The 14,863-nt window shown below is 43.5% G+C and overlaps 1 protein-coding gene across 4 annotated transcripts in view; it reads left to right on the top strand.

Annotated features, from left to right (window-relative positions):
• COL19A1 (collagen type XIX alpha 1 chain) overlaps window positions 1–14,863 on the top strand; it is a 339,106-nt gene that overhangs the window by 291,732 nt on the left and 32,511 nt on the right. For all 4 annotated transcript variants that reach the window (XM_048846009.2, XM_075126514.1, XM_048846011.2 and 1 more), the window contains 4 exons: window positions 231–275; window positions 378–440; window positions 3,536–3,571; window positions 3,950–3,994. In XM_048846009.2, coding sequence (XP_048701966.2) covers window positions 231–275; window positions 378–440; window positions 3,536–3,571; window positions 3,950–3,994 — 189 coding nt within the window. The remainder of the gene's footprint in view (window positions 1–230; window positions 276–377; window positions 441–3,535; window positions 3,572–3,949; window positions 3,995–14,863) is intronic.

Raw genomic sequence — 14,863 nt, forward strand, 5'->3', positions numbered from 1 at the left:
GCAGTATTTGGACAAGGAATTGGATAAATATGAAACAAAAATAAACAACTGTGTTTTAAAGCATTTCTTACAAAATACTTCTGAAAGGTCTCTGAAAGCATTTAGTGAACTGTTGATTACATGAATATTTTGACCAAATAAGCATAATATTTTCTGTTTCATTTCATTCATGGATATTTTAGGTCTGTTAATTTAGATTTTAAATGTTTCTTTTTGGTCTCCCTCCACAGGGAAAGACTGGATCTCCAGGACCACCAGGAATGCCAGGGGAACCAGTGAGTGCATGTTTGAACTCTGGCTTATTATGTTGCCATTCCTGCATACTAAATATAAAATGGAAGATTTTATATATGTGTGTGTTTTTTGTCTCATTTAAGGGTGAAAGAGGCCCTGTAGGAGACATCGGCTTTCCTGGGCCAGAAGGGCAATCTGGAATACCAGTAAGTAGTTAACCATATAGCTAGTGTCTCCGATAAGTATAGGCTAGTGGTGGCTAACCCCTCCTGCTGCCTGCACTGCTGTGACTACACTCTACTTTTAGTACACTAGCTCAAATATTGTCTCCTTGAGCTTGGAATCACAACCCCAGCTCCAAGCATAGACATACCCTTCATGTGCTCCAATCAGCCTTGTCAGAGATTACAAAATAAATAGATTTGACCCTGATAATATATGGAGAGGTAACCTCAAATGAACATCTGGTGCTGTAGAACCAGGCATTGGTCATGCAGGTCCAAGTTCATGCTGGATGGGGGTTGGGATTGTCATTGGTAATTATCCTGTTGACAAAAAGGATCCCCTGGCGGGGGGCTGTTAGTTTGTTTGTTTGTTTGAGTAGGGATGTTAATCCAGGAATTCATATAGAAAATGGGGCTTCACCTAAATGAAGAGGTCAAATTTTCAAAAAGTGTCTTTACCCAGTGTTTGCCATTGTACTGAATAGAAACTGGTGTATGTTGAGCACCTTTGAAAATCTGACCCTACAGCCTCAAATTCATTTAATTAGTAAAAATAATAATAGTTATTTCTATTCTGGTAGTACCCAAGGGTCTCAGGCAGGACCAGGAAGCTAGCTAGCTTCATCCTCTGGACACCATAAAGATGGGTCACTATGTACAATATTTAACTGTCTCGGAGCAGCAACTTGTCCTTCTGTTTTTCTGTAAAGTACAATGCACACAAGTGACTCTTACTAAATAATAAATAAATAGCAATAGTTGTAACGTTATATGGAGTTAAAGGTGGTTAGGAGTAACAATAAAGTCAGTATTGCCAAGCCCAAGCATTAAAAAAATCATGAGCCAGCCCCCCAAAAATGTTGAGATGGGTGTAAAAAACATGAATTTAAATATATATACATGCCTTGTGGGTTTTGAGTCTTGGGGTTCACTTGGATCTTATTATTCTCTTATAATTGCTTGACTCTAGAAAAGCACCAGATATCACAAGACTCACAATAAAATTGCAAGAGTTAGCAACACTGTACAGTAGTTTTATGTCACATATTAATCTAATAATACAGTTGTCACCAGTGGCTAATGCTGCATTTGTGCTCACGAGCCCAAGAGCAGACAGAGTCAGAGTGAGAGGTGCAGGTTCATTGAACATCTCTTTAAACCCTACAAATTCAGCCATAAAGTAACAAAACTCTAATAGCAATATTTAAATTGCAATCTAATAGGGAGGAGTAATTGTAAAAATATTGTGTGTGTGTTTTGTTAGGGTTATATTTTCTTTCTTTAACATAGAAACAGATTTTATTCCTCTTGGCATTGCAGTCAATACAGGTATAATGGATGAGCTGGCCTCCCTGTTACTTTAGCACCTCATTAACAAAATATTTTGAGCTAAGCTCTGATTCAGAATCTTTATAAGTGGTCAGCTTGGTAGAAAGAATATGGCTGGGTTTTGAGAGCCTAGGCTGAGTCTGATGGGCTGGCATTTATAACTAAGAATATCATTTTTTAAATTGGGCAATGTGGAAGTAAGTGAGCAAGGTTATAAAACCTGTATAGAACCTGTACTTATTCTACTTTACTTTCTTCCACGTCAAATTTACCCAGTTTAAAACGTCGTCTGAAACTCTACATTCATTAATGCAGCCCCAAAGCTGTAGTAGTGACTGCCATTGCCACTGGGGATAAAATTTAGGAGATCTCCAGAGAGAGAGAGAGAGAAATCTATTCCTCATCTCCCTCAGCATGATCCCTCTCCCTGCCTCAGTCAATTTACTGTATGAGCAAATGCATAGTCCTCAAGGAATTGCATTTACAGTGTGCAAGGAAAATACTCTCCATGTGCATATTCCTCAAATTCTTCCTTCTCACTCAGCAGAACCACACTGATTCTGCTGCATCTGGGGCCCTCTGTGACTGTGTGGAGAGGGGTCTGTATTTATCACAAACTTAATTCAAATATTTCCGGGTTATTTAGAACAATGGGCACTTAGGTTGGTTTATAGCTTTACCTTCAACTTCCCTTTTCATCTGTTCTCTGAAATGTTGCAGCAATTAAGGGCCAATAGCTACAATAAGAGCAATGTGTGCCATATGTTAGTGCATGTGTAGAATTGGGAACATTTCCATCCAGTTCCATATCCATGGTGTGGAAAACAAGTCACACCATCTGTTTGGTTCAAACAGTCTGAGGTTTTTTATTGAATACAAGTATGCAGGGAGAGGGAAACAGAGATGGTCACACACAGGTACCACCCTGGTCTCTCTCTGTCCTGCCCCTATAATACCAGTCTTATATAGGTTACAAATCCAAGCCAAATGATACATTTCCTTATTTTTATCACTCAAGCATTGTTAGTAAAGCCTTATAAGGAGATAAAATAAAACTGTTTCATAATTAGTACTGTGCTGATGCACTTTGTTATTATCAAGATCTGCGGTTTGATTGTGGCAGCGTCTTATCTAAGGGCTTTTGCAGGGTTGCGGGGGGATTGCATATAATGGACAGCTAGGAACTTTAGCTTTTTTCTAGCTAGAGGTTGGCCTAGTCCGTTATCCGGGTCAAATGCCACTGCCCAGCATACGCAAATGCTTAGCTTAAGCTAAGTCTTACAGGATGCAGGCCTGTAGGCCTCTTGCGTTACCGCTCTTGCCTATGTTGCATATAGTGCATAGATCTTGCCGCAGACTGGGATGGGATAGGGTCAACAATAATTTTCCCCCACATCCATAAAACCGACTCTGACTTGCAGAATTCCAAATTCAGTTGTCTTTCAAAATTGCATCATCATAGAATAAAGTGTTGACTAAGATGTTATTTTACCTCCTCATCTCCAATCTAGCATGTTGTGGCAGTGCAGTTTAAGCTCAAACTTTCTTGTCCGTCACATCTTCCAGCTCTTTACACTTGACTTCAGCCGTCACCAAAACACAAATGTCTGACTCAGCTATTTATCTTTACAAATATTTATTAGTGCCATCACAGATCTAAAAGTTTTTCTTGCCTGTTTCTTATTTTTTAACGCATTTATTTACCTGCGGTTATAGTAAATTGTTAAAACATAGTTTTCTCTTTATAGGGAATAAATGGAAAAGATGGATTGCCAGGACCTCAGGTAGGAAAACATAATTTGGAATGGTTTCAGAGTAGCAGCCGTGTTAGTCTGTATTCGCAAAAAGAAAAGGGGTACTTGTGGCACCTTAGAGACTAACAAATTTATTTGAGCATAAGCTTTCATGAGCTACAGCTCACTTTATCAGATGCATCTGATGAAGTGAGCTGTAGCTCACGAAAGCTTATGCTCAAATAAATTTGTTAGTCTCTAAGGTGCCACAAGTACTCCTTTTATAATTTGGAATGTTAATATATTTCATATTTCACAGGTAATGTAACTGTTGGTCCTAGACAGTTACTTTCAGCTGTGTTAATAAATTAATGTATAATCAAGTTGTTAAGCAAGGTATTTTACATTTTCAAAAAAAATTATTTTCAGGGTCAGATGGGAAGAGCAGGTGACAGAGGTCCCAAAGGAGAACGTGTAAGTCTTGGTGTAATAATCCTTTCTAGTATATACCATTATTTGACTTTGCACTTTGGAGAACATCCAGATGTCTGTCTAATATACTTTTAAATCTTTGAGACAAAAGCAACAAATATTTTTTGTGAGAACTCTGTAAGTGTCGGCTTTTAGGTCGTGAGAAGTTCAGGACCAGAGGCCCCCCTGAATTGGGGAACTAGAATTTTAGAGGAAAAATTCAGCATTTGTGAAGAAAAAAGGTTTGTAACATTTTTTCCCAGCAAAGATGGCCTTGACAATATAAATCAATCACTAGGTTGGAAAGGAACAAGCAGCGAAGCTCTACTGCAGCAATGGGCAGTTGAGGGAGCAATAAAGGTTCCCCCCTTCACTCCCCAGGAACCCAGCACACACATATGTTTTATATAAAATGATTCAGTTAAGTCTGAGTCAGGCAGTCAAGAAATCATCTCACTTAGGCAGCCCCATGCATAGCAGTGTGATTATCGTGCCCTGGAATCAGTTATATTTTGGGGAGGTGACAAAAAATTATTTTGCAGGCTCACCCAAAAATGCTAGTTCTAGTTCTGTCTCCATCAGCAGTTCTCCACTGGTGATGTGTCTCTGTTCCTCAGAAATAAAGCCCCACAATTGCAGTGTAACATCATCAACAACACATTTTAGTTGGAGAATCAGAAAATCCTGTCCCTAGGGTGGGAACAGCGAACTGCGGCCACTTGGAACTGCGGGGGACTGTGCCTGCGGACGGTCAACGTCAGCGAAATGTCTTGCAGCCCACAATCAGATTACCCTGATGGACCAGAGGTTGTCCACCACTGCCCTAGGGTAACTTGTGAGGAGGAACTAAAGATTATAGTGTGGAGAAAGAATGAAGTTTGTGTCATTTTTAAAACAATTTCCGCCTGTGTGGATTAACATTTTGCAATTTTCTATTCTCGCCTTTAAAAATAAAGGACCCAAATGAAACTTATGAGCCACCTTCTTATTAAACGTTCCACTATCTACAGTGTTATATTACTATACCTTGACCTTTACGGTGTTCTTTAATTTTATTGATTCTCCATACAATTAGTATCCTTTGAGATAAAGGAAACGGCCACCCAAACAAAGGTTGGACACTAAAACATACATTGGGTGCCCTTACAACTTTTCTGACTCTTTGAAAGTGTCAACTTGTTCTAGCAGTACTTAAATATAATTGACGGGATTCTGAGCAGCGTGGCTGCATTGGGGCAGAGGAGCCCACAAGAAGCAGCTTCAGCTTCACCATTCTGCACAGTAGACATTCCTGTGCTGCGTACACTCTGCTACTAAGGAGTAAGATACTAAAAAGGGGTGGGGGTCATGGCCCTTGCTCCTCTCTGCACCAGAGTTGGACTCTGACACTAGGGGGAGAAATCAGTTCCATCCTAGCGGATAGAGTAGATTGTATACCTTTGCCCACAAAAAAGCCCAGGAGCAATTATGCCTGCTTCTGCTGCTCTTCTTGGAGCACAACTTATCTCCATGTGCACTGTGTGGAAGAGCCGTACTTAAAACATTCATTCACTTTTTAGAGATAATGATGGTTCCAGTGGTACTTGCCATTTTAATTATAAAGAACCTCTCACAATCTTGTAAAACAGAAGGACCGTGAATGTACCCACTGTACTTCTGTGTTTACACAATGAGGATGAAATTAGCCTCCTCTCTTAGAATCCCTTTTTCAAATTCTGCAGTTGATCCGCAAACACTAGTCCCATTGATGTCAACTGGAGATTAGTATGTGGAACAATTGCAGAATGTACAATAGAAGTCTGCATTGCAGATAAGAGATCTGCAGTGCCAATTGGAGAGGAGAAATTTAGTTGGAGTTAGGTATTAAAGCCCTGCTCCTGTAAGAGAGATTGCAATGATTACAGAAAATAGCACAAGTCAGTTCATTCTTGCAACTGCCTCCCTTGATTTCTCTCATTCCTAGCACCAATATACCTTCTTCAGGTTGAGAGCAGCTGTAATGATTATAAAATAAGAGAAGCATTAATCCTTCAAGGGCAGAATGAAAAGGAGAAAATGTTTATAGTGTTGAGGATTTCATATCTGAGGATTTGTAGAGTCCAGTTTGAGAAGGAATGGGACCAAGGTGGGTGCATGTAGGCTGAGATAACCGTACATTCACCTTAGGTGATTAGACACTGCAATGATAGGTACTTTATAAATGGCATACAACTTGAGATGGCACTGGATGGCATTTATAAATCCTAATGACTAAGTCACTTCATCTGGCTCTGTCATCTGATTTGACTCATGCACCCAGACCAGAACCATGTTGGCATCCTGTGAAATAACCAGTTGTTTTTTTTAAAAAAATGCTATTTCAGGACTTCAGTAATTTTTTGATGTAATTTTATTGGTAGAACTTCAGAATCACTTTTTTTATTAAGTTAGAATATGCCCAGTATTATAGTATTTTTAAATTGCTGTGGTATTATTAAAATACTGTAGACTCCCAGAAGTGCTTCTATCAGATCACCTGTGCCCTGCAATAGAACCTTTGTCAAAGAGAAATCAGCATTTCTAAATTTTTTGGTGAAACCCTTATCCAGGCTTAAACTACTTAATTCTAAACCAGTAAAATGGTAATTATATATATATTTGTGTCACTGAAACTCTTAAATCAGGCTTCTTGTAAATCTACTTTATTTCAGGTTCCTATTTTGTTCATAGTCTAATTTGAATTCATAATGATGGCAAAGCAGAATTGGGTCTGTTGAAGTTTCTTCCAGGCCCAACTTCAATCTAAAAAAGAGAAATCATACTGATGGTTATTCTTCTTCCAGCTTTCAGTACACTCACTCCAGAACAGGATTTTCTCATCAGTCTCATTTTAGAATGCTTCTCTGGCATTCAGTTTGCCAAGGAAAAACTAGTACATTGTGCCTGATCCTTCAGTCCTTATTCAAGCAGAACTCCCATTAGAATCAGGAAGGAGCCCATTTTATGAAGATTGTAGGAGATCTGTATCTGGGGATGACATCAGGATCCTTCCCCTACTTTAGATTTTTCAAGATGCTCCAGTCGTTTCCTGTATGCTTTAGGAAGTCTGCAAGAGAGAAGCCCTCTCCTATAAATCTTAGATGCTTCGTACTTGAGAAAGCACTTTTGTCTCCACTCTCTGCAGAGCTCCTAAACTGCATCAGCGCTGGGCTTCTTCAGCCACATCCTTCAAAGCAGGCATAATCCTTTTCCTAGTCTCTTCCCCCCTTACAAGTTCCACAATGACTGAGACAAGGATTCCACTGGAACCTTCATTGCATTTATTATTTATTAGTAGCATCTGGGCAACTAGCCATGGACCAGGACCCCACAGTTTTCTGCGCTGTTAAATACTTGCACACCTTACAAAGGTGAATTAGCTGGATTAATTATGCATGTGCAGCAAAGCCGCCTTCAGATGTATTATATTGTTTTCACCCAAAAATACAATACGCATGCTCAGTAGACTTCCATGAGAACCTAAATGGTTGCAAATTAATGTGCTTCAGTAATACTGACAGAGAAGCTATCTAAAAACATCATGTTAATGTATTCTCTGAATACATAACTATAAGAGAATGTTATTGTGCCACTCTGATGTCTTAAATGTGCACTACTGTTAGCAGTTTGGGACAGGTTACATTGATAGATTGGTGACAGGTTTCAGAGCGGTAGGCATGTTAGTCTGTATCAGCAAAAACAATGAGGAGTCCTTGTCGCACCTTAGAGACTAACATATTTATTTGGGCATAAGCTTTTGTGGGCTAGAACCCACTTCAACAGATGCATGGAGTGGAAAATACAGGAGCGGGTATAAATACACGAAAAGATGGGAGTTGCCTTACCAAGTGTGAGGTCAGTCTAATGAGACAATTCAATTAACAGTAGGATACCAAGGGAGGAAAAATAACCTTTGTAGTGGTAATGAGAGTGGCCCATTTCAAACAGTTGACAAGAAGTTGTGAGTAACAGTAGGGGGAAATTAGGTTTAGGTTTTGTAATGACCCAACCACTCCAAGTCTTTATTGAGGCCTAATGCGATGGTGTCCAGTTTGCAAATTAATTCCAGTTCTGCAGTTTCACGTTGGAGTTTGTTTTTGAAGTTGTTTTGTTGAAGAATTGCCACTTTTAGGCCTGTTTTTGAGTGACCAGGGAGATTGACGTGTTCTCCTACTGGTTTTTTAATGTTATAATTCCTGATGTCAGATTTGTGTCCATTTATTCTTTTGCGAAGAGAATACAACAAAAGTTATTTTCCCCCCTTAGCATCCTACTGTTAATTGAATTGTCTCATTAGACTGACCTCACACTTGGTAAGGCAACTCCCATCTTTTTATGTATTTATACCTGCTCCTATATTTTCCACTCCATGCATCTTATGAAGTGAGTTCTAGCCCACGAAAGCTTATGCCCAGATTAATTTGTTAGTCTCTAAGGTGCCACAATGACTCCTCATTGTTTTTATTAATATATTGGGTGGTGAGGTTACAGGGTTTGGGGATTCTTCTTCGAGTGCTTGCTCATGTCGATTCCATTCTAGGTGTGCGCACACCCACGTGTGTGGCTGTCGGAGATATTTGCCTTAGTGGTACCAGTAGGGTCAGCTGTGGCACCCTCTCGAGTGCAGCGCTCATGCCGCAGTATATCAGGCATCACCAGCCCATGCCCTCTCAGTTCCTTCTTACCATCTATGGCGGTCAGTCAGAGTGCCTCTCTTGCTTGACAAGAGCTAGAAGTTTTCGTCTCTTGGACTTCGGGCCTTCGGGCCTCTTGTACATTGTTGATAGTGTTAAGTAGTTGTTAAGTGTTAGATAGTTAGGGTCACAGCAGGGACCTTGACCCAGGCGGGGCATGCCGCGGGCTCCTGAGTTTAAGCCCTGCTCGGACTGCAGCAGGACTGTGCCTGTGGGTGACCACCATAACAGCTGCCTTAAGTGCTTGGGGGAGTCACACATCAAGTAGCATTGCTGGATCTGCAAGAACTTTCAGCCCCACACCCAAAAGGAGAGGGATATTCACCTCAGGGCTCTCCAGATGGAGTTTGCCCTCTGTCCAGCTTCCGAGCCTTTCACGCAGGCCGCACCGAGTGCCCCAGTCTTCATGCACAGTGCATCACCGGCACCTGGCTCTTCCCGGCACTGTTCGCCATTGCCAGTATCGAAGAAAAAGCTAAAAAGCTGTCTCTAGCACCGAGCAAGAAGGGCCAGGGGTCATCCAGCAAAGGGCCCAGGTCCGCCTGCCACCCTTCTCCGGAGCCACGCAAGCGTGCCTCCACGACTGGGGCTCGTAGCCCCCTTAAAGTTCCACCACCGACTCCTAAGAGCGGTATGGGACCCACAACCCTGCCTGCACCATCGTCATCCCAAGCCCAGGCACTGAGAGAGCTCAGGTCTCCACCTTGGTGCTTCAGGAACAGGCTAAGGCTCACCAAGAAGGCAAGCCTGCCGCTAAGACCCCTCAAGGGGCGTGGGAGCACCGGCAGTCACCAGACAAGAAACATCGATCTCCACTGCATAGAGAATCCAGAGACAGGTACCAATCTCGTCTTCGGTCACCCTGACTCTCCTCCCAGTCTCCTTGGCACTACTGTCTGGTACAGGGTCGATGCTCCCCATACTATGACCAACATCATTCACCCTCTCACTGATCTACCTCTAGACGTTGGTCCCAATTGTCGGCACCATGGGAATGCTGCCCATCTTATTGCTGGTTTCCATGACACCGGTCCCCCCAACACTGATCTCCCCAACACCAGGACCACACTCCCCGATACAGTCACTGGTCAATTAAGCCTGGCCAGCAATCACCGGTTGCTCTGACCAGTAAACAGACTCAGGCATTGACAGCTCCTCCCTGATAACTAGAAGGTTGTTCCTCTGGCACAGAGGCTCAGTTCAGCCCATCGCCCAGTCTCAACGACAGGATTGGGCCCCGCAGGACCTTCCTGGGCTAGCCCCCTGGAAGACTTTAGAGAACATCAAGCCTTTCTGTGGTGGGTGGCCGAGAACTTGGGGCTTAAGGTGCAGAGATGACTGAGCATCCTTTTCAATGTCCTCTCAGCCTCCACGCCTGCCTGGGACCCCCTGCCCATACACGACGGGATCCTCAAGATTTCCAAGTCACTGTGGCAGATTCCATCCTCAGTCCTGCTCACCACAAAATGGGCCGAGAAAAAATATTTTGTGCCAACCAAAGATTTTGAGTACCTTTATACCCACCCACCCCCGGGCTTGCTGGTTGTGTCTGCAGCCAACGAAAAGTACAAGCAGGTTCCCACTGCCTCTACTCTCAAAAATAAAGAAGCCAAAAATCTCTATTTATTTGGCAGAAAAAATTATTCAAAAGCTAGCCTACAATTCTGGGTGGTGAACCATCAGGTCCTGCTGGGCCAATACAATTTTGATCTTTGCGACAGTCTTAAAAAGTTCCAGGATTCCTTCCTGAGGGTCAGGCTCAGGAGTTTGGCACCCTGGTTAAGGAAGGTACCACGGCAGCCAAATGTTCCCTGCAGATGGCATGGGACTCAGCAGCGAGGGTGGTCGCATTGGCTGTGGTCATGCGACTCAGCTTCTGGCTCCAGACGGCGGGCCTCTCCCAGGAGATACAGGCCTCAATTCAGGACCTCCTCATTGACGGAGTTGGGCTGTTCTCTGATCAGATGGATGCCAGACTACACGGGTTGAAGGACACTACGGCTACCCTTCGCTCGTTGGGCATGCATACCCCGCAGTCTGCCAGAAAGCCATTCTGGCCTCCGTTGCCGTCGAGACCTTGGCAAGTCCATCAGGGATCTGTAAGAAGAAGGGACGCTGAGTTTAGCCATCACCTCCCTTCTTCCTCCCACTCACTTGCCAAGCCCAGACCCGCTAAGTACCTGAGGGGCCAAAAGTGATTGTTTTGAAGGTGTGTTCGGTAGCGATGCCCCAGTCATCCAGACGGATTCTGCCCATCCTTTCCTCAACTGCCTTTCTCCCAACCGCTCAACCTGGTCACGGGTTATGTCAGACCACTGGGTCCTGGACACAGTAGCTCGAGGCTATACCCTGCAGTTTTTGGAAACCTCTCCTTCCTGCCCCTTGCTTCCCCGTCCCTCTTCAGGGACCCCTCTCACAAACAACTCCTGGTTCGGTAAGTCAACAAGCTCCTGGAGTTGGAGGCTGTGGAGGTGGTTCCTCAGGATATAGAAGGAAGAGGATTCTACTCCCGATACTGCCTAATTCCAAAGGCCAAGCGGGGCCTCAGACCCATCCTGGACCTACGTGGCCTCAACAAGTCTCTCAGGAAGTTGAAGTTCCGCATGGTCTCCCTGGCCTCCATTATTCCCTCTCTGATCCGGGGGACTGGTATGCCGCTCTCAATTTAAAGGATACTTACTTCCATGTCTCCATATTCCCAGGACACAGACACTTCCTGCTTTTCATAGTGGCCGGGCGTCACTTCTAGTTCACAGTGCTACCCTTTGGCCTGTCCTCGGCCACCAGGGTGTTCATGAAATGCTTGACGCCAGGAGCAGCTTACCTCAGATGTTCGGGGGTCCAGATCTTTCCATCCCTCGACGAATGGCTCATCAAGGGCAGGTCTCCGGAGCAGATGCAAAGAAACCTCGATCTGGTGCACTCCACCTGCAGCAACCTGGGCCTGTTAATAAACATAGAAAAGTCCATGGTAATGCCAGTCCCACAAATAGAGTTTATCGGAGCAGTTCTCGACACCACACGAGCCAGGGTCATCTTTCTGGAAGCACGCTTTCAGGCCACATTAGATCTCATTGTCCACGTAAGGAGGCATCCGATCACCACGGCCCACACGTACCTGCAGCTGATGGGCCACATGGCAGCATGCACATACGTGGTCAGTCGTGCCCAGCTTCATCTGCAACCTCTGCAGACATGGCTGGCAATGATTTACATTCCCAGCAGACACCCCCTGGACCGAGTGGTCACGGTACCGAACCACGTCCTCTTGTCCATGGACTGGTGGCTGGACCCCAAGTCAGTGCTGCAGGGAGTTCCCTTTGTGTCCCCATCACCATAGCTCACCGGAGTCTTGGACACGTCGGTCCTGGGCTGGAGGGCCCACCTGGGTAAGCTCAACACCCAGGGCCACTGGCTGCAGTATAATATAGCCCTTCATATCAACGTCAGGGAGCTCAAGGTGGTGCGCCTGGCCTGTCAGGCCTTCTTTCCCCACCTGAGAGGCAAGGTGGTGCAGGTTCTCACAGACAATTTTGCGTGTGGCATGCCATCCATCTGGTGGCCGCCCACCTACCTCCATGGTCAGGAACGCTGATGTATGCCTTTCCGCCCATGCCGTTTATCCACAGGGTCCTGCTAAAGGTAAAGCAAGACAAAGCATCTGTCATCCTCATAGCCCTGGCCTTGCCAGGACTGGTTCGGCATGCTGCTGAGTCTTTCGGTGACTGACCTGCTGCAGTTACCTCTCCAGCCAGATCTGCTGTCCCAGAACCACAGCAATCTGCTGCAACCGAACCTGGCATTGCTGCACCTGATGGTGTGGCTGCTGCATGGCTAAGTACAGAAGAGCAGGAGGGCCGCCACATGGTCGTCCATTCATACGTTCACATCACACTATGTGTTGACCCAGCAGGCTCAAGATGACGCTGGCTTTGGCAGATCAGTGCTACAAGCTCCCACGACGGTGCACTCTGAGCCCGCCTCCATTGATACTGCTTGCGAGTCACCTAGAATGGAATCGACACAAGCAAGCACTCGAAGAAGAAAAACGGTTACCTACCTTTCATCACTGTTGTTCTTCGAGATGTGTTGCTCATGTCCATTCCATTACCCAGCCTCCTGCCCCTCTGTCGGAGCTGTCAGCAAGAAGGAACTGAGAGGGTGTCGGCTGGCAGCACCTGATATACCATAGCATGAGCGCGGAACTCTACAGGGCACCACAGCCGGCCGTACGGGAACCACTAAGACAAAAATCTCTGACGGCCGGCACGTGGGCACGCACACAATTAGAATGGAATGGACATGAGCAACACATCTCGAAGAACAACAGTTACAAAAGGTAGGTAACTGGGGTTTTTTTGCAGTTACAGCCTTTCCACAGTTCATTATGTCTGCACACTTACCAACGACAATTTAAACCCCAGTCAGAAATTCATTATGATTTCAATTAATTCAGTAAAATATCACAAATCACAAGGGTCTTTATACTGAAGCTCTAATTATAGTGATTAATAAGCTCTAACTCATTGGAAATCAGAGATTTGGTCAAATGACTGATAAAAAGAGATCTCTAACAGTACATCCTTCCCTTTCTCTGTGTCCTTTTTATCATGCAGTCTTCAAGTATGTGTTCTTACTCCTACAATGTACAGTTACAATTTTACTGTGAGTGAGTAATACTTCAAACCTCTGTATAGTTAACCAGTACTTCATTGTATTGCAGTCTATTAATCCATCTAATAAACTTGTTTACTTTACTCTTATTACTGTACATTAAGGATTTCATCCAAAAAAGTTAATAAATTCTTTGTTCTAGTCGCTTCCAATAGTGTAACTTAACATTAATTTTAAGTGGTTCAGCAAGGAGAGTCAGTGACCCTTAAGGGCCATCAGTTGTTCATTAGCAGTCCAAATGCATGACTTGCTGCATTCTGTTCCACAGCTTAAGTTCAGCAAACTAATAACAAATATATTCAGTCATTTTTAAAGATGTAATTCCTTCATACAAAACAAATCAAGTGACATCTCAGCCAGAAACACAAGACCTGAGGAAAGCTGTTGCTGGCTGAAACATTGACCTTTGATTTGTTTTGTTTTCAGGGAAGTAAATCGTTAAAAACAAAAAGAAAAGGAGTACTTGTGGCACCTTAGAGACTAACAAATTTATTTGAGCATAAGCTTTCATGAGCTACAGCTCACTTCATCGGATACAACTTCTTCTATCTGCTATTATTTTGATGAATTGAAACTGTGGAACACACCAAGTCCAGAAAAACATATGCACTTAATTTCTTATAGTTTTACCATCGAGGTCAAATACCAAATCTGTTCAAATGTCTACTGTATTTCTTTTCTCTAATTTGTGCCTGGTATATTAAGTCTATATATTCCTTATTACAGTATCATGACAATGGCACATAAATACCCCACTGATTTATTATCAACTGACTCAGTAGAAACTGTAAAAAGAAAAGGAGGACTTGTGGCACCTTAGAGACGAACAAATTTATTTGAGCATAAGCTTTCGTGAGCTACAGCTCACTTCATTGGATGCATTCAGTCACACAACATTATGCAAAGCACTGAATTTAGCCTTATGGAGTGGAAATCTATCAACTTCATGAAAAAACTCATACAGATACAGACAGACATCATCTTCCTTTCCAAATGCAAACACATGGACATCATACCAAAAGGACTGAAGGTAAAAAATCCATTCTGACAGCTTGTGCCACACGCTCTCAAAGAAAGTGCAGAACCACCTTATCAACATCCTCTACAGCAAACAGGGAAAGATTAAAGAATGAGCTTTCAAAACTGGATACTCTCATAAAAAAACAACCTTCCACACAACATTATGCAAAGTAGAAACTGTGTTGCTATGATATATTTCTTTCCCTTCCCTTTTTGTGTGCACTAGAGCAGAAGTGGCCAAAATATGGCCTATGGGACAAATGCAGCCCACAGAGTTCTGCAATGCATCATATGGCTACACTCAGTTTAATAGGGAGGAATGTCCCATTGAGAACACAAGTCAAATTCCAGTGCAGCTCCCATTTAGGCACAGCTTGTAGATATTTGCTGTACTGAATGCTAATTCGTATTCAGCTCCCCTTAACATTTCATTGAACTACTAGCGTTTAGCAATTTTTTTCTCTTT

Source organism: Caretta caretta, chromosome 3 (assembly GCF_965140235.1).
Source record: "Caretta caretta isolate rCarCar2 chromosome 3, rCarCar1.hap1, whole genome shotgun sequence".
Classification (NCBI taxonomy): Eukaryota; Metazoa; Chordata; order Testudines; family Cheloniidae; genus Caretta; species Caretta caretta.